The 18,616-nt window shown below is 37.3% G+C and overlaps 2 protein-coding genes across 2 annotated transcripts; one reads left to right on the forward strand and one right to left on the reverse strand.

Annotated features, from left to right (window-relative positions):
* Positions 1-1,191: 1,191 nt before the first annotated feature.
* On the reverse strand, positions 1,192-10,607 carry gdpd1 (glycerophosphodiester phosphodiesterase domain containing 1). The gene is made up of 11 exons (XM_042486313.1): positions 10,393-10,607; positions 9,254-9,403; positions 8,708-8,750; positions 8,234-8,369; positions 6,803-6,848; positions 6,291-6,412; positions 5,457-5,546; positions 5,026-5,159; positions 3,606-3,665; positions 3,263-3,314; positions 1,192-1,628 (listed from the first exon to the last, which is right to left on the reverse strand). The coding sequence occupies exons 2-11, from the start codon at positions 9,387-9,389 to the stop codon at positions 1,494-1,496; spliced, it is 954 nt and encodes a 317-aa protein (XP_042342247.1). The 5' UTR covers positions 9,390-9,403; positions 10,393-10,607; the 3' UTR covers positions 1,192-1,493.
* A 1,994-nt stretch (positions 10,608-12,601) lies between these two features.
* tmem120ab (transmembrane protein 120Ab) lies at positions 12,602-17,419 on the forward strand. The gene is made up of 12 exons (XM_042486312.1): positions 12,602-12,670; positions 12,945-13,063; positions 13,372-13,488; positions 13,604-13,663; positions 13,817-13,912; positions 14,030-14,119; positions 15,176-15,241; positions 15,405-15,466; positions 15,550-15,642; positions 16,448-16,512; positions 16,796-16,864; positions 17,103-17,419. The coding sequence occupies exons 1-12, from the start codon at positions 12,602-12,604 to the stop codon at positions 17,214-17,216; spliced, it is 1,020 nt and encodes a 339-aa protein (XP_042342246.1). The 3' UTR covers positions 17,217-17,419.
* The last annotated feature ends 1,197 nt before the right edge of the window (positions 17,420-18,616 follow it).

Raw genomic sequence — 18,616 nt, forward strand, 5'->3', positions numbered from 1 at the left:
AGGTGTTGTCAAAACAAAATATCAGTAATTAGACAAACACGTGTGTCGATTTCATTCACGAAAATCACTCTGACAGCACTTATACAAAACACCCAGCAACAAACTACAGAAAATTAACACTAATCTGGCTGTAAAAATAATTAACAGTACATTCAGCCAATACTACATTCATTACCGACCCTCGCTGTGAGGTCACAAGTTTGGTGGTAATGATCTTTACACTGTCAAACTGTGACATCCACAACGACAAACTGCTAAAGAGCTGCCGTCTTTAATACATTTCGATTCCAAGTGACTGCAATCAAAGCAATAAATCAAAACATATCAGTAATTCCACTGTATGTTCAATACGCTGTAAGTCTCGTACGTTGACAAAGTTTACGTTTCTGTTTACGATCACATTAACACAGGTGAAAAAGGTACGACTCATCACTAAAACATCTTTCTCTTTGTGCAAAATTCTTTCCTAGATTCATTAGTCAACAAACAGAATCAGCCTCAGTCATTTCATTTGATTTAGAGGAAAATCTAGAAAGTAAGCAGATACACGTGAAGATACAGCATGGCTAATGCAACAAATAAAAACAGAAAAGTCCACAGCTCATCTGAATGTGCTTTTGAAATGTAAAGACTTAGCAGTAACATGGCTAAACTCAGCACTTGCTCTGCTCATTTTAAAATCAATGTAGCCGCGGACTTGTCTGCACCCTGTTATTCGTGATAAAAAGGAAATGTTCGGCTGCATCTGGCGTGTATAAAAATATCTCACAACTGCTTGGATCAGTGTGTAATTGCACATGATAAGTGACTGTCGCGCTGCAAAAAGAAAAAACAAAATCGGACTCTTGAAACATTGTTAAGTTGCTGGTGAAGTAACATCAAACCGCATCTGCTGGTGCTGTACTTGTATTGCAGTAGTACTGCAAACTATCAGTACTTGAAAGAATTAAAAAGCAAAAATGTCTTTACATCTGTAAAACTTAGAATAATAATTTTAAGTCAAATACTGTTAATCTATTTTGAAATTCAGAGCTGATAAGCTATTTTCAGTGGTTGTTTTCTCACATTTTATGGACAAACTGGAAAAGATTGTTTGGTTTTAAATAGCTGTGATACTGATAGAAATCTCACACTTGAATGTGTGTGTGTGTGTGTGTGTGGGTGGGGGGGGGGGGGGGGGGGGGGGGGGGGGGGGGGGTGGTGGGGGGGGGGGGGGGGGGGTATTTAGTGATGGAACAAAGGACCTGTAAACAACACAACTTAAAGGAGCTAATAGCAGATACAGTATGTGTCTTGTTAAAGTATTTTAAGTGATTGAAAATACACAGGTTTGTGTACCAGTACAACAACTGGTTGTTGTTGAGAGGCGGCCCGCTGGAATGCATGCTGTAAAAGTGGGTACACTTAGGGGGGCACTGGTTTGATAGGTCAGTCAAGTTGAAGGATAATCACTGGTGTTGTGTATGAGGGGGGGTGAGGTAGATTTTGGCAGGTCACCGGGGCTTACAAATGCCATTCCTGTCCATGAAGTCTTTAAGCCTGGTGGGAAAATCTGTCATAACTCCCGTGGCTCCCAAGTCAAATGCCCTTTGGAAGTCCTCCTCGTCGTTCAGCACCCAAATGTACACCTGAAACCAGATGCAGGACTCCGTTAAAACACACATCACATCACACAAGGGCAAAGAATGGCTCTGTACTCTGACAGCAGAGTTAGCCGCCACTCCAGCCTATTTTTGAACCTGTAGGAACTGTGGGTATTTTCCCAGTAACTGCTCTGAACTACAAGTGCAATGCAACAAACAGCTTTCAGCATGCAGACTGGCTCATTTTATACTGTGGAAATTTTTTTCAGCCATTTTTAGAAGTAAGTAGAATATATGGAAAGTATCTAGAGACACTGCAGTACCATTTTTTTTCTTTCCCAATACCAGTACCCGGACTTGCATATTGACCAGTACAAAATACCGATACAATACCGATGCATTAAAAAAACATTGACAGCTGTATACTACTAACCCTGTATCGATATGAAAGTATTACTATACTTGGCTCAGGTTAAACCCTTTGTAAAGCGAACAAATACTGAAAATGAATTCCATAGAAATGACCAAGTTGCTGACATTTTGCTAACGGCTAACATTACACTACTTACTGGAAATTAATTATTTTTCATCAGTTTTAAACAATAGTTGCCAGTTGCTGCACAGCACAACTTCCTGTTACTATTTTAGAGCAGTGAAGAAGAATTAATTTACAAAAAAAACTGTTGTTTATTCTGAGTGTGAATCTTCTTTTAAGTTTATTTATAAATGACATAACGACATGGTGTCAGTTCTGTGCATAGATTTGTGTACTCGCTGATACCTTTTTTGGCAGTATCAGAGGCACCGAAAGTAACCTTGAAGGATAACGTTGGCATTTTTAAACGTGGATCCTATTTTCCCATGTATATGTATGCATAACTAACAATAAAAGAGACTCTGCAAAAACAGGATTCATACGCATCAACCTCATGAAACATCAAATATCTAAATCAAGCATTGCCATATCTCAATCAAAGGATATGCCATTTCAAATAGCTGAAAATCTGGCTTTTTTAGATGTTTAATTGTTTTTAAATCAATCAGCCCTATCTCTGTCACATATGTGATATAATAAAAATACTCGTTTCTTCAAGATATACTTAAACGATGTATAAAATCATACAGAAGTAATCCCTCTCAATCATAACCCACTGGAAGTGTGCTCCGCTGTATTTTTCTGCAGACTCTATGCCTGTATTTTCTCACTTTTTGTGCTTGGGATGCTTTTGGGCATGTACCCCAAAGTGCTCATGTGAGGTCAGGACCTAATAAAAAGGTAGCGACCAGGTGCCAGACGGTAAGCAGAAGGCAACTAAGGGACAGAGCGCTGAAACCCCCCGCAAATATAGTTTGGCAAAATGCTGGCAAACGCATTTACAATCAGTAACCGACAATCCTGCAAATTGTCCCTTTAACCAAATGTAACGTTAAGTGGTTTCAATATTTTTTAGAGCAGTTTTAAGAGTTTGGGCACATTTTATTATCATAATAATATCATAAATGTCAATTATTTTGGCCAGGATAATTGTGACATGAAATTATCAAAGCGTGCCGTGGTGTGGCCATTTCTTAATATCATTCATACACAATGTGCATCCACTATGTATTCATTCATCCATATATAGAGTTTTTCACTATTTTTGAGGTGTACTACAGAAGCTAAGTAACAGTAACTTTACCTGTATTCCCCTGGCAGTTAGATGCTCAAACAAAGCTTTCCTCATCAGCAAACTGCAAGAGAAAAATACGGTCCCACTGTAATGTATGTGTGCATACGCTTATAATGAGGCATCAGAATTCTTCCTAATGTACATATTTAACAAAGCATTAGCACTTCTAAAAAATGCAAAACAGTGAGAAAGAAATACATAAAAGTAGTTACAAACATAAACAAATAGACAATGAAAAGCGTTATATAGGTTTACGGATATAAAGTTCTGAGTTACATCTCCAACAGCCACTCTGAAATTAAAATAAAGAGGTCATGGGGATTTCAAATATTCAGACAAATTAGTGACTTACGTGTCTGCCAGCCAGGTCATGACTCGCTGACTCCTAGTTAATCTGTCCGGGTCCTGTAGTCTGCAAAAGTCACACAGAAATGTACAACAAGTTATATAACAAGTTGAGTTATATCAATGTAGTGGCCCCCGTCAGACTTGACAAAAAATATTCTCAAATGCAAAAGGAGGTAGAAAATTTTTATAATCGATCAATGTTCTTTCACTTTTGCATTACAGGTTTTTGGGGATGCAAAATGATTAGATACAGTAAAATACACTCAAATAAAGCACACCCCATTCACAAATACATTCTAGGAAATTAAGGAACTACTTAACTAAAGGAGACGTATAGAGCAGGCTATACACACCAAGTTACAAACAACAACTCTTTACAACATAATAATTTGTTGAGCAAATTAAACAACAGATTGATGATGCACAGTAAAACTCAGCGTTTGAGAGGGGGATTTATATGTAGTGCAACATAAATAGTGTAGTGCCCTTAACTGAAGTGTAATTAAGGAAATCACTTAATCCTTAATGAATGTCCGGCATGTATAATCTGCTCTATGACCTTGATCCTTATGAGCCACTGACTCACACTCTCAAAGTGTGTGAAGGTTTCTTTTAATGACCTTATTAGTGAGTGAGATCATCTTTCAAACAGCATTAGGGCCCAGATAACAGAGACAGAAAGGACACACTGCCAAGAATGAAAAAAGTGTAGTTGACACCTGAGCCCAGGAAGTCAGATTACCTTCTGCAATTATAAAGAACCTTAATAACAAATTTAAAGTACATTTAATTAAAGAAAAGAAAGTCAAACATGTTTGTAACTTCAAAAGTCTAATCAAACCAAAGCTCTTACCTCGGCAAGAAATAACAAGCTATTTAACGCAAACACGTAAAAGCAAATCACCCACTAACTGGTAAGTTTGTGGAGCTCTCAGCCACATTTCTTGGCCTTCATCAGCAGAGAGAGCTGGCTAATACAGTCAGGTATGAAACTTCAAAGTCGTGTGGTATTTCCCCTATTTCGGTTCACGGGTTGTCCCTGGTTTCTGATGTGATTATGAGTCAGTGTGCTGATGAAGGCCACAAAATGTGGCTGAAAGGTCAGAAAGGTCAGAATTTCCCAGTAAATAAAGGTTGTGCTATTTTTTTTTCTTTTTTTAGTAAAACAGCTGTCCATAATGAATCCTTAAGCTAAATTAAAAAAAAAAGTTCACACTGACAAAGAATGTATTGCCATTTGAGTTTAATTTATAAATAGAGATTAAATTGTAGCATTAAGAAAACAGTTTTCTCCACATATTTACTGAGCATTTTTTTAATGTAACCTTTTAGGTAAGATATTAAACTAGCTAGTTGTAGTATATATACACACATTTTTTTTCACATCTGAAACACAGCTGTTGACAGCACTTGTGTATACCTACTTGGTGATAATCGAAGGCATGGGGATCTCCAGAAACTGCTCCTTGAGGGGAACAAAGGGCAGAAGGCCGGTGTAGAAGAGGCCTAATAGCTGTAATACTCTGGGAAAGCTGAACAACACGGGGATACGAGGATTCTGCCAAACACACAACCAGGATTCAGGGTCAATTTCCTTCAGTTCAGTCACTACTGGTGATAAGAGATGTCTGAAATTTGCTCAGCAGTGGAAAGACCTACAGTATATGACATATTTAGTACTTGTATTATAAAATACACATTCCCTGCTTTACGTGGCACCTTATCCCAAAACAATGCTATTGCTGGTAGCAAATGTTTTTTTAAGGAAGACTGACTCCCTGAATTGACTGGACTGAAGGTAAACTGAACATTAAATGTAATAATGTGATGTAAAAAATAGTAATAATCAATGTACCTCTCTGTAACACTTCTTTACAATCTGGTTGCTGGCGTTGCCCCAGACCGTCAGATGCTCTCTGTTGTACTCAACAACCAGCTCAGAGACCTGCAAGGATTAAAAAGTCCTATTACAGAAATAATGAAAGTCATAGTGCACAGTGTGAAACAGGAATCAGAAACCTTATGTTGTCACCATATATTGTTTATTGCCATCAATTTTTGAAACTGAGATAAAGCACATAGTCTTAAGAGTTAGTTTTAATAGCCAGTGTTAGCCAGTTTGTTTATGCATTTTGGTATACGATGTGGTAACCACTAACTTAACACTTCTACTTTAAAAAAATACTCACCGAAATTATTGTTTGTGTATCAATTACTCACCCCGTGTTACACTGAAGTCAAGAAGAAAACTTTCTGGCATACCTCCACAATGAGCAAGGAATACAAAAACTGAGAGATGTTTTTATAAATTATAGTCATATCTAACTGCCTTTAACAACAAAAAAAAACCTACAGCAAAACATCTGTTTACTCTTGCACAACTCGTACAGTATAATCAAAATCTATGCTAAAACCTAACTATTTAAAACAATTACCCATAAACTCTCTTAAACACAGACGAAAAGCAAACCATTAAGAATTTTCTGGTTTTTTTCTCACAAATTTGATGTAACACGGGATGAGTAATTGATATACAAATCAATCATCAAAATACTGCTAAAATCTGTCAAAGCAGCTGCATTTCAATTAACACAGCATGGAAAATTGGCAAACAAAAAGGGAGAAAAAGGTTACATAGAAAAAGATTTATTTTATAACAAGGTTGAAGTACACACACAAACACACACACCTTCTTGATGAGTGTGTCGTTGTTGACCTTGATGTCAATGTTGACAGGGGTATTGGGAAATGCATCAAAAACGTCCCTGAGGAGAGGGATGCGTTTGTCCTCTCCTCCCTCACAGAAACACTCTGCACAGACAAGGACATGTAGAAAACACAGACAGCCTCAGATTAGACTCAGTGTGGCTGGTGGGGGCATGCTGGCCCAAGAATATTCATCATTTGAACTGTGACCAGCAGCTCATAAAGTAAAAAATATATTATGTGTCAAAGGTCAACTCACTACACACAGAAGAAATTTGTCATTTTAAATCCTGTTTTCAAATTAATCGATGAATTGAACTAATAAATTGGCAAAATTTAAATAAACACAATACTTATGCATTTGTTCCTGCACATAAACATATATCACTGAAAACACTGAGGAGCACAGACCACTGAGGCTGCTTATATGCATCTGTAGGTGGGTTGGTGTTAGCTTTGCGGTAATTAAACCAGTCATGGGTACATGATACTCACCCCGCTGAAAAGTTACACCGAGCTTGCAGAGGTATGGAGGGAGCTCCTGCAAACAAAACAGACAAGAAAAATAGTCTATAGACAGTGTGTGTGCGGTTAGGTCAAGTCCAGAGGAGACGTGATGATTGTAACTGAGGGTGCACATTAATAATAACTGTTAAATAAGAGACCGGAGGGCAAGGACAGGTCAGATTAAATGCTTCTCTGTACTACAAGGCCTAAGGGCTGTAAACTGAACCTAATCGTCAGTTGCCTGTCATTTTAGTGTCAAATTATTTAAGGCTTCTTTAGAAAAAATAAATCTTGGTTGCAATTTTTTAAGAAAAGAACAGAGCACAGTTCCTAAGTGAGCAACAATAAATCCACAGCATCACCAACTATGTAAACTGGATCTGATGTCTTTAATCAGGCCAAACTTTATCATGTGATGTCAGGTGGTGTGGACCTCAGCTGATCAAGGCACATGATCCATCAATGCGGGTTACTCATTTACATAAATCTATACACAGACACAACATGTAACCCAACCAATCAACTGCATTTAAAGTGTAGAAGTACCATAAGGCATGGTTCCTGTTGTTTGAGTTTTTAATGCAAATATCTGTCGACCTCTGTTGCCTTTTTACATGTTTAAAAAGGGGCCTATGGAGTTTTTATGTCAACAAACTAAAGTTGTGTTTACACTCAGTGTTTCTCCTCGAGGTCTAACAGACATATAAAGTGCTTTTCCATCTGCATAAGACATTTGCAAAGGTAATTTTCACACACTTTAAAGGTCTAGTGTGTAGGATTTAGTGGCATCCAGCACTGAGGTTGCAGATTGCAACCAAATAAAACTTCTCCCACGTGCCGAGTGTGTAGGAGAGCTATGGTGGCCAAAGCAAAACGCAGATGGCTCTATTAAGAGTCAGTGTTTGATTTGTCTGTTCTGAGCAAACGTAGAAACAGCATGGTGGACTCTGTGGAAAAGGGATCTGCTTAGTATGTTGATGTGAAGGGCTCATTTGGAGGTAGCGAAAATATGATTCTTAGTTTTAGGTGATTATACAGTAATAAAACATAATCAGGAATATTGTATTCCCTACATCCTACACACTGGAGCTTTAAATCCTGCATTGTTTACATCCATGTTTACTAGCTGGCCTTTGTCCTTGCCCTTGTTGACACATTGCAGCATATTGGGATGTGCCACAAAATACAATCCACTAAAGAAGACCAGCCCCATAATGCTACAAGAACGCTACTAACATTTCCTCTTTTTTTCCTATAATTACAATTATCAAATTACAATTGTCATTGATACTTTGCTTTTTGTAGGTTGCCTTGAAAAAGTAAAAGGGACAGCTAAACAATGTATGGTGCTGGATGGGAGACCATAAAATATCAAAGGTGTAATTTTTTATTATTTGATATTGCAAAGCAGTAACTCACAGCGTACGGCATGTCACAGATGCGGGCGTTGATGCCCGAGGCCCTTTGCAAGCAGGCATCATGTGACACCACAACCTCTTCATCTTTTGTCAGGTGGCAGTCCAACTCCAGCATGTCTGTGCCAAGATCCACAGCGCTGCATAAAAACACAGTACACGTATCATATTCACCACCAATACCTGGGAGACTCCTTTTTTCACAATAAATTTAACAAAATATAAAGCAGTTCACTTCCACTATTCAACAATCATAAACAACCACAGCAGAGTATCATCTAAAGCTTGGACATCACAGCAGCTTGTGTGCTCGAGAGTAGATAAACAGGCAAAGACAGGCACGCAAAACCGACAGTGGTCACAACCAAAATCAGATGACACAAACTGCTCACAATCACAAGTACAAGCACCAGTCATGTTTCACACACACGCACAAAAATCAATGAGCTTTGTCATTGTGATTAAGGTTTCTACTTACTGCTTGAAAGCTGCCATGGTGTTTTCCAAGTTTTCACCTGCTCCTGAGATGGAAAAAAAGTAAATCCTGTCTGATTGAAGCACATTAACCAATACACTGCAAAAACATGTAAATTAGTGGATAAAGTAGCCAAACACTAAACAATAGGCCTATTCTTAACTTGAGTGAAAGTAAGAAAATATCTATTTGGGAAAAATGTATATATTCTTCTCACTTATGAATTATCACAACTATGTCCCAATATGATTATGATGATATTGCATTCAGACAAGAGAGACATTATAAAATTGTTTTCATTGAAAGTTGAATGGGCCATGGCCTGAACATGAGCCTCAAGAGGGAAATTATTCTCATCATCTTCATATACAAAATAACTTCCTGAATATTAAAAACACTAATTATTGAAAAATATGTTACACATTCGGTGAAGAACTAGGGATAATTTGTCATGTACCCTTTTACTCTAAGGGGATTTTTTAAGTTAAAAAACAAGCAACAACCTCAAAATGATAGATTCTGAAATAAGTGTTTGTGTTGCAGACTCACCTCCACGATGGGAAATGTGCCTGCTGAGAAAGGTCTCCCGCTTCCTCCGGTACAAAAGATTTGGGCATTTCAGCAGCAGGGCAGAGGTGAGCACGTAGCCCGTTACCGTTGACAGGACATACACAGCTGCACACATCTCTTATCAGTTGGCTGGAAAATAACACAACCCACTCCAAGTCAATATCTCCAGGGAGGCAGTATTGCAACAAACCCACTTGCTGTCTGTCTTTGTCTAGACAGAGAAATATTGAACTGAGTCGATGAAAAAAAAAGGACCAATGAGAGCAAAGCTGCCAATAACAGGTATTTTCCATTTAATCACTAAATAAAAGAAATGTGGCCAAAGCGGGGTCTTAAACCTGCTTACTTATCAGCCTGACCAACAGCCAAACACACAAAGAATAACATTTACATTGATGTAAATGGACATAATTAAGTCTTTGCAAAAATTACAATCAATTATTAGTGTCAACTAGCCCTATGAGATCTGTATGAGATACAGGACTAGTTTATTCCTCTCTGATATTAGACTGCCACAAACTGGGGCTGTGATTTACCCAACAAAAAAAAGCCTGCCATTGAAGGGAACAGAAAGAAACAGACATTCAATTTCAGCTGCAAAAAAATCTAAATTTTAAATGTATTTTATTTGTCTACTTAGTCTCTCAATCATTGCTAGTGGGACAGAATGAGCTGAAGTGTTCAGCGTTGGACATATGATGATGCTACATGATGAGACATCAACAAGATGACATTAAGGACATTATTTCTCCACAACTATACAGAGTTGGAACAAATGTTAACTAATATTACACAATGTGATTGATTATTTTCCAGGAATTAGTCAGAGTCGCTAACAGTCGCTAAAATCTTTGTATTTTTAGAGCAAATTACGTCGAAACATGTATATATTTTGATTTTTATTTAGTTGGTAATAATTGTATAATCGCAATATTACACGAGGGGGTGCGCTCAAACGCCGTTTGAGCACTTCAGCTGTGCTTGCGGACCAAACGCCGTTTGAGCACGTCCTCTCGTGTAAATATTGCTTAAATAATCATCTTACTGACGGTAGCATACTAGCTAAATTATGCTAACGTTAGCTGAGCTGGAGCCGAAATCACGGGATAGGATCTTACCTTTTTCATCAAATCGTATGCGTATGTGTGGTATGAGTTAGCTCGTGTCCAGGTATCTGTACAGCAGGCTCTTTTAATGAAGATAAACTGATGAAGACGTGGGTCCTCTGAACGCTCCTGTGCGCTCACAGCTGTCTGACAATACGCCGGCCGCTGTCAAATACGCGCATGCGCAATCGCGTGCTCTACGCGAAGGCTGCTGAAGTTTGCCCAAAAACCTCGTGCCGAGAGCACTTGACCACTACAGGCACCACTGTGTACCGTCCTTCCTTTACTAAAATTTATTGGGGTTTTTTTGCTGCGGTGCAAGTGGAGGACTTTGCTTGGATACAGCTGACGACGTTTCTATTGAGTGATATCGTGCGACTTTTCTCGTGATGTTACGCGACTTTCTTCTCGCGATACCAGTAGTAGGTTTATTACTGTTGCAGCCGCTCAATATAGCCGAGCTAATATCGCAGTAATTTCTGTGTCTCGTATCAGAGTTAAGAAAATCTCGGTCTCTTCCATACCGAGCCTGTTTTTTATTATGTCATGTGACTTTGTTTACTTTTTCTTCTTCTTCTTTGGCGTTATGGCGGTTGGCATCCATAAAGTCGCATTATCGCCACCCAGTGTTACACATCATATGAGCTGTGCAGGCGAAAAATGTGTTTCCGGTGCAGTTTTGCGAAATATGCCTTTTTCAAATCGCCTAAACTACCACCTCATGCGAGCTTTTTTAAAAAAATTTTTTTAGTTGAATGTTTCCATTAGGCGTATTTTGTATTCGGAAATTTCATTTTGCGCAATATAAGGGTTAATGGAAACCAACCAATAAATACAGGCAACGTTGTGTACAGTCCCTCATTTTGCTCCTCTTTGCTGTGATGTGCTTTTGTTGCTGTAGTGCAGTGTAAAGTTTAAACAGCTGTGATGTCTGTTTTGGTGATTATTTTATTCTGCTGTTTATGCTATAACCTGTGTGGGGTCGGTCTTTTTAATTTGTGTAATCAGTGTAAGGCTACTGTTTGCACCCACCACTGGTGTCCATAGATTTTTTTATTTGTTGTTGGTAATTTTGGTCAGTGTTGTCTTTATCAGATTTATTTCCTTTTGGATATGAGGGGGCAGATGTAGTGATTTGGGGGCCTGGGGCCACAGGTGCATTACCTTGTTTTCAACTTTTAGCAAGCTTTGAATGTTATAGAAGAAATAGGTCTACTCAAAGTTTTTTTTCCAAGTAAAATGATTAAACAGACACAGAAAGAAGAGCCAAATAATAATAGAAGACTCAGTGTCACAGTGGATGTCTCTCCCGTCTCTGTATCCTGTCATTTTATGAGGAGTTTATGTCGTGGTCTTGTACCTACCTGTACTTGTGCAACGTCCAGTTTATAGGCTACCACTTAAATTAGGCATCTTGTACTAAGCCATTTGAAAAAAAAAAAGTAGCCTGGAGTACCAGACTTGCACTAACCATGTACAACTGGGCAATATCATTTTATACATTGGTCGAGTTCTGGCTTGTTTTTTTTGTTGTTGCTGTTTTTTTAAATAGTTTGCTAGCAAAGACTTTACTTATTCATTTTTTTAATGTTATTTTTATCTCCCTTTTTTAGCATCACTACGTCCTTTGTGATTTAGGCTCTCTTTGACTATATGTTGCAAAACATAAATGCATCACATTATTAGCCTACACCGTCACAAGTGTTACTTAAATCAGCTTTGACCTGTAGTTTTCCTTTAAGCCATTTAATAGGAGTACAGAAAATGTAATTTTTGTGTTTTTATTTTATTTTATTATTAAAATTTTAATGAAAGTGGAATGATAACGTAAATATGCACAAAATCATAGTCTAGCCAACAGGGGGCTGCGTGAACCATGGCACGGGCAAATATATGGACCTCAAGTCTTTCCTTTTTAGCCCATATGATATAGTCAACAATAACCTTTTGCTCTGGGTGATAAGTGAACAATGTGATAACCAGATAATTTCCAAAGAGCAATGTCCTAGTCAAAATCTTGCACATTTGCACCAGTCAAAGTTCACTTCATGCAATAAACCATCCATGAAGACGTGGTACACACCCAGAAGAGACAGACTTCAACACAGCATTATTTGCAAGTCATTACTTAGTGTTTAAACAATTAAATGCCTTACAGAGTTTATTTTAACTGCATCTAGGTTTACAGGCAATAGTGTGCGAAAAATAAAGTGTTAACAAAATGGCTCAAGGTGTAAAAGTTGTTCTGGAGGAGTGGAAATGTCTGGAAGAGGAGTACCAACAACTTCAGGTAAGAGATGAACCAAAATCAGCTAACAGTATCAGATGATTCATAGAGCAGTTGTATAAACTATGCTTAACATACTGTTTACTCAAATCATATGATTAAGTGTTTTACTGACATGTCAGTCCTACTTTGCTTCATGTCAAATGCCATGTCATCTTTCATGTCTTGTGCTCCTAATCAACTATATACCAAAAAAAAACTTTTTTAGAAATCAAATGCTCCTTGTAATCTACATTTTCTTTGCTTGTTGACGTTACCTCATGTTCTTGTCATCCAGGAGACACACAGAATGTACATACAGAAACTGGATGAAGTTTCCAAACTACAAGACAACTGCTCTTCCTCCATTTCCAGGCAGCGCAAGAGACTGAGGGAGGTGTCCCACCTCGTGAAAAAGTTAGTTCATGCACATATTTGCATGGGCACAGACTTTCACAGATAGATACAGTACATCCTGTCATACATACACATATTGTAAATGCACCAATGGTTGTATAATAATGATGGACAACATAGCAGCTCCCATAAAGTGAAGCTGAGCCCCAAATCTGCTAGGTCAGGCACTGTGGACACAGATCCACATGGTGAAAGAAACATCACAGATATGGACAAAGAGGACCCCTCTCACTTCACCAAGCACACATACAAACATGTCATGTTGTGTCAATGATACAGACTTGTCTTATGCACTTATCATTCATAAGATGCAGCAAAGGTTCATCAGAGGAAGACGCTAAGACCTTGGATGAAGTAAATGAGAAGATGAAGACTCGACTGAATTCTTTCTTTGAAATGGAAGCTTTCCTCCCCAAAAAAAATGGGTAATGGCAATTTAAAAATTCAAGTTGATCTCATTGCACTGAAATACATCCAACTGATTAAATACATTTATTACCTTTATATAAAGTTAAATAAGAAAATTGTATCGTGTTGCAGGTTGTACCTCAGTCTGGTTCTTGGAAATGTGAATGTCACTCTTTTTAGCAAGCAGTCAAAGTAAGCAACGACCATCAGCGCCAAAATTCAGAAGCTTGCACTTTAAATGAATACTGAAATGATTCATTATTTCTTAGAATCTTTGTCTAATTTCATTCATTATGAAAAGCCTTATATTGTATCTTGAGGCCTGAATTTGTTACATCTCTTCAGATTTGCCTACAAAGATGAATATGAGAAGTTCAAACTGTACCTCACAGTCCTCCTGCTGCTGTTCTCCTTCATATGCTATTTCTTTGTGAGCTACAGGTAAGCATCAGCATATTGCACATTCTGCGTCCTTGTCAGTTACAATGAGTTCATTACATGAATATTGCATTTCCTGTATGTCTAAATCCAGCATTTGTCTTATTTCCCTAACTTTAGATTTTTTGATGCGATCCTTAATTTCCTGCTGTTGTGGTACTATTGCACATTAACTATCAGGGAAAGCATCCTCATCACCAACGGCTCCAGGTCAGCGCTACCTCTCTTCCAACCATCGCACTACAATGAACGAATAAAAAACACAGTGGTTTCTCTCTCCATAGTTGTGATACTTGATTGGTCTTAAGATCACTTTTTGAAGGTCTCGGTCATGTCTCAGGCTTGACTGCTTTATTACTCGGCCTTGTCAGTCTAAGACAAAGTCGAATCAGGATTTTATTTCGAGACCACAAAATGAAAAGCTGAAACTGACTGTACAAAAAGTGTTGTATTATAAAGAGTTAAGTTAGAGTTTGTTTGGCCTTTTCTGCTCATAGAAAACAAAGGAAATTTCCCATGTACAAAATTTACCTTGGGATGCCTTTTGATTATTATTAAGACACTTCTCAAAGTAAACTTATACATACATGAGGAAAAGGGCAACGCCTGCACCCTTACTTCATGCCACACAAATTTATTGAAGACAATATTTCGATCTTCGTTAGGTTTTCTTTTTTTCTTTTTTTTGACTTGATGAAGATCCAAGCAGGATTGAAACATCTTCAATAAACTTGTGTGGCATGGAGTAAGTGTGCGGGCGCTACCGTTTCCCTCATTCAATTTTCTTTTGCGATAGCCTTGCATCTACGTGATGTGTGTACAACTACCTTTTTTTTAATCTCATACATACACACATATATACAATATGGCAAGAACAGAGGTGAATAAGGAGGATTTTTGATTTGTTTTCTGTTGAGTGTTTTTATGGGAATGTGGATCTGTCAGTTTGAGGAGTGCGTATGGTATGCATGTTCCAGATTTTATCACAAGTGTGTCATGCAGTATGGGACTTTCACCGCTCTGGTCTTAGTCATGACCCATCTCAACCCCTCAAAGTCTTGGTCTTGTCTCTGTGTGGTCTGTTATGACTGGGTCTCAGTGGTTTTGGTGGTACTGATAATGCACTGTTTCTCTCTGACCTTTCACTATTTACATTACTAAAGGCAACTAGCCATTATTGCTCAAGCTAATCAGTTTAACAAAGTGTTAAATAATAAAATCTAAATATCTATAATATAATATAAAACAAAATGTCCTGCGTTATAGAATCAAAGGCTGGTGGGTTTTTCATCACTACATCTCAGCTTTTTTGTCCGGTGTGATGCTGACATGGTGAGTAGAGGAAGACAAAAAACATGTTATAGATTTAACAGGTGATGACTGTCATACAATATTTACCTTTTTTTTCCTTCTGACAGAGAAAATTCATTAAATTGCATGTGTTTTTTATTCTTATGTGTAATAACAAACGTTTTCCCTGTCATGCCATTTCAAGGCCAGATGGGAACCTGTACAAGACATTTAGGAATCAGTTCCTTGCCTACTCTTTGTATCAAAGTAAGGTCAAAGTACTTTAATTACATTTAAATTTTAAATCCAACCAAAGCCTAATCTGTGTTTTTTTCATCTGGAACTCACAGGTTTTGTTCAGTGTCTGCAGTGCTATTATCAGAGTGGATGCCTGTACAGGCTGCGAGCCCTCGGAGAAAGACACAACATGGACCTGACCGTGGGTAAGATACACTGTGGCACGTCAAGGACACAGAATACAGACACACTCAGCCAGGCGTATCATAGTTGAATATTTACTTTTTAGAGGCAGGTTTTATCTGGTCTTTTTGTCAAAATTTTGTTATTTATTTATTATTATTCTGTGACACGTTTTAAACATTATGTGAGGTGTTTTGTTTTTAAGTTATATGCATTTTCTGACTTTTTAATTAGAAAGCTAAAAGGTGTGTATCATTTTTCTGATTTGAAATGCAAAACTTTGAGGCTCAACATCTCAAAACTGCCTAGAATGCAGATGGGCGAATAGTTTTTCCATATAATAATAATTTTAATTGGTCTAAAGTAACTAGTATGGGCAGAGCAAAGATTAAAAAGAAGCCTCTGGCCCCAGAGAGCTGCAGCTAAAGAAACAACAAAAATGACTGGAATGTTGCATTTTATTAACTGTTTGATATCTAATCAAAATATTTTCACAATACATTTCACTTTTTATGGAAAAGGGTGTTGAGAAAGTACTTAATACATTCAGGTAAAATGGGACAAAGAACTAGGCTAAAATGGGACATTTTCTAAACTTTCTTTGGAATCCAGCATGGTTTTGGGCTACCAGGTGCCATAAAATCATGACTTAAGTGATTTTGTGCCACAACTTGATGTTACAGCGTTTTTTTCGTATTTTTCTCACATAAAAATATCAAAGGTAATGCACTGAATCTTTGTTAGCTACAAAAGTCCAGAATAACCCCCCCCACCACCACACACACCAAAAATAAGTGGTTTAATCTGTTTTCTGTTTTCTGCTGTTAGAGGGATTTCAGTCGTGGATGTGGAAAGGGCTGACGTTTCTGCTACCCTTCCTGTTTTTTGGCCATGTGAGTACAGTCTGTGACACTGACATGAGTTGCAACAGAACTTGAGAATATATCCTCTGTGTAAAAATACTGCCTTGTCATGGTTTTGACTGGTTGACACAGATCAAGTGATTTTAAAAATCGCTGATGTCATTTTAGACTTGATATTACGCTGAGTATTTAGACATGACTCAAGGCGATGTTTAGGCGATCTAAATAACAGCTTAAGCTTTTGTGAGTGTTTGCGCACCTGCAAGCACTTTTTATTAGACAAATCTGTAAGTTGTTGTGTTTGGTCTTGTAGTTCTGGCAGCTCTTCAATGGCCTCGCACTCTTCAGGATGGCTCAGCTCCCAGACTGTAAAGAATGGCAGGTCAGTGCTGTCACAGTCAACCAAGTCTGATTACTTCAGTCTGTTCCTGCTTTAAAGCACTCGCAGATTTGCTCAATAAATCAACTACTCTGCATTATTGTCGCATGGCTTGAACTGTGTTTTTGTGAAAGACTTGACTGAAATTTCATCCCCACCTGATCCTCTCCAGAAAACAATGACGAGGTAAAACTATTATGCTTACTCACACGTTGCTCTCTATGTTTCCACGTGATGCCAGGTCCTGATGTGTGGTCTCTGCTTCCTCATTTTGTTCATGGGGAATTTCTTCACAACTGTTGCTGTGGTCCGTCACAAGGTCAAGAGCAGGAATCAGAAACCAAAGACTCTGTGATACATATAAAAAAAATTTTTTTACACAATGTTGACTCACATGCTCCTCTCCAAATAAAAAACTCATACCATTTTTGCCATCATTAACATTATTTACCATGTTATCAAATAGTAATACACAACTGTTATAGCAAAACATATGCAGCATGGCTTCATAAATGTATTAAGACGTTTCATGTAAAATCTGTCATCATTAAAGGTTAAATTATGCTCCACAATCTGTTTTTATCTTTGTATAGATAGTCAGATTACTTTAATAGGAAACAACTAATAATAAATAAAAGTATTTCATTTTACAGATACACTAGCCTCTGTGAAGCTGTTTTTTGTACCTCTACATATTTTGTGCCTGTGCATACATGTGTCTGAATTTGTTTAATTGCAGCCCTTTATTGCTTTTCTTCTCCTTTTTTATGGCTGAGTTAAAGTTGGATGTGCAAACTATGAGTTTCTGCAAGGATTAAGACAGTACATCTCATTCTATCACATTTTATTGCACTGGACAAGTATTTTCTCCATTATTTTTATACATAATGCAACTTTACTGAAGATAGAACCAACAGGAGAATGTAAGACAGTACATTAACTCATATGTTGCATTTAAGTACGATTTAAAAGTATTTTTTACAGTACTTGAGTATCTCCATTTACTGTTACTTCTGTATTTAGATTTTACTTAAGTAAAAGTTGCAGCATCAAGGCTATATCTATACCCCATAACATGTAAACATCTTAGTATAGAAGTAGTAGCAACAAAATGTATTTGAATTATCAAAAGTTAAAGTACTTGTTATGCAGAATGGCCCCTGTAAGTTATTACTGTATATTACTAAATCTTTCATATAGATGTATTGATATGTAACAGTGCTTCATATTTTATAATTTGGTTTAGTATTAGAAATCACAATCGTAAGAGTTACTACCTGATAAATAAATGGAATGGAGTACAAAGTTCATCTGAAAATAAATATTAAGTATAAGATAGATATGAAATACTTTATTAATCCAACATGGAGATGCAAAGCAATAGAATGAATGATATAGTATTTTGAGCAAAAAGAAAAAATGCAGATGTAACCACTTTACAATCACCAATATTTTGAGCAGTGTCTGTAATTTAATGACAGTTTTCATCAGTACCTGTTGCTGATTACAATGCACATGGTAGCTACACACACAGTTAAAATGAAAACACTCAAGTTAAGTTCAAGTATTTTAAAAGTGCACTTAAGTTGGCCTCATACACACATTGTTTGCATTGTATCTATCCTGTGCGTGTGAACTAACGTGGTGTTGCAATCACAGGAGATTTTTATTATTTTTTTTAATTTATTTTAATTGTCTTTCTTTTTATGAATAATTTGTTCTTTAACATACTTTTGCCATCTGTCATCATACATA

This window comes from Plectropomus leopardus, chromosome 5, assembly GCF_008729295.1.
Source record: "Plectropomus leopardus isolate mb chromosome 5, YSFRI_Pleo_2.0, whole genome shotgun sequence".
Classification (NCBI taxonomy): Eukaryota; Metazoa; Chordata; class Actinopteri; order Perciformes; family Serranidae; genus Plectropomus; species Plectropomus leopardus.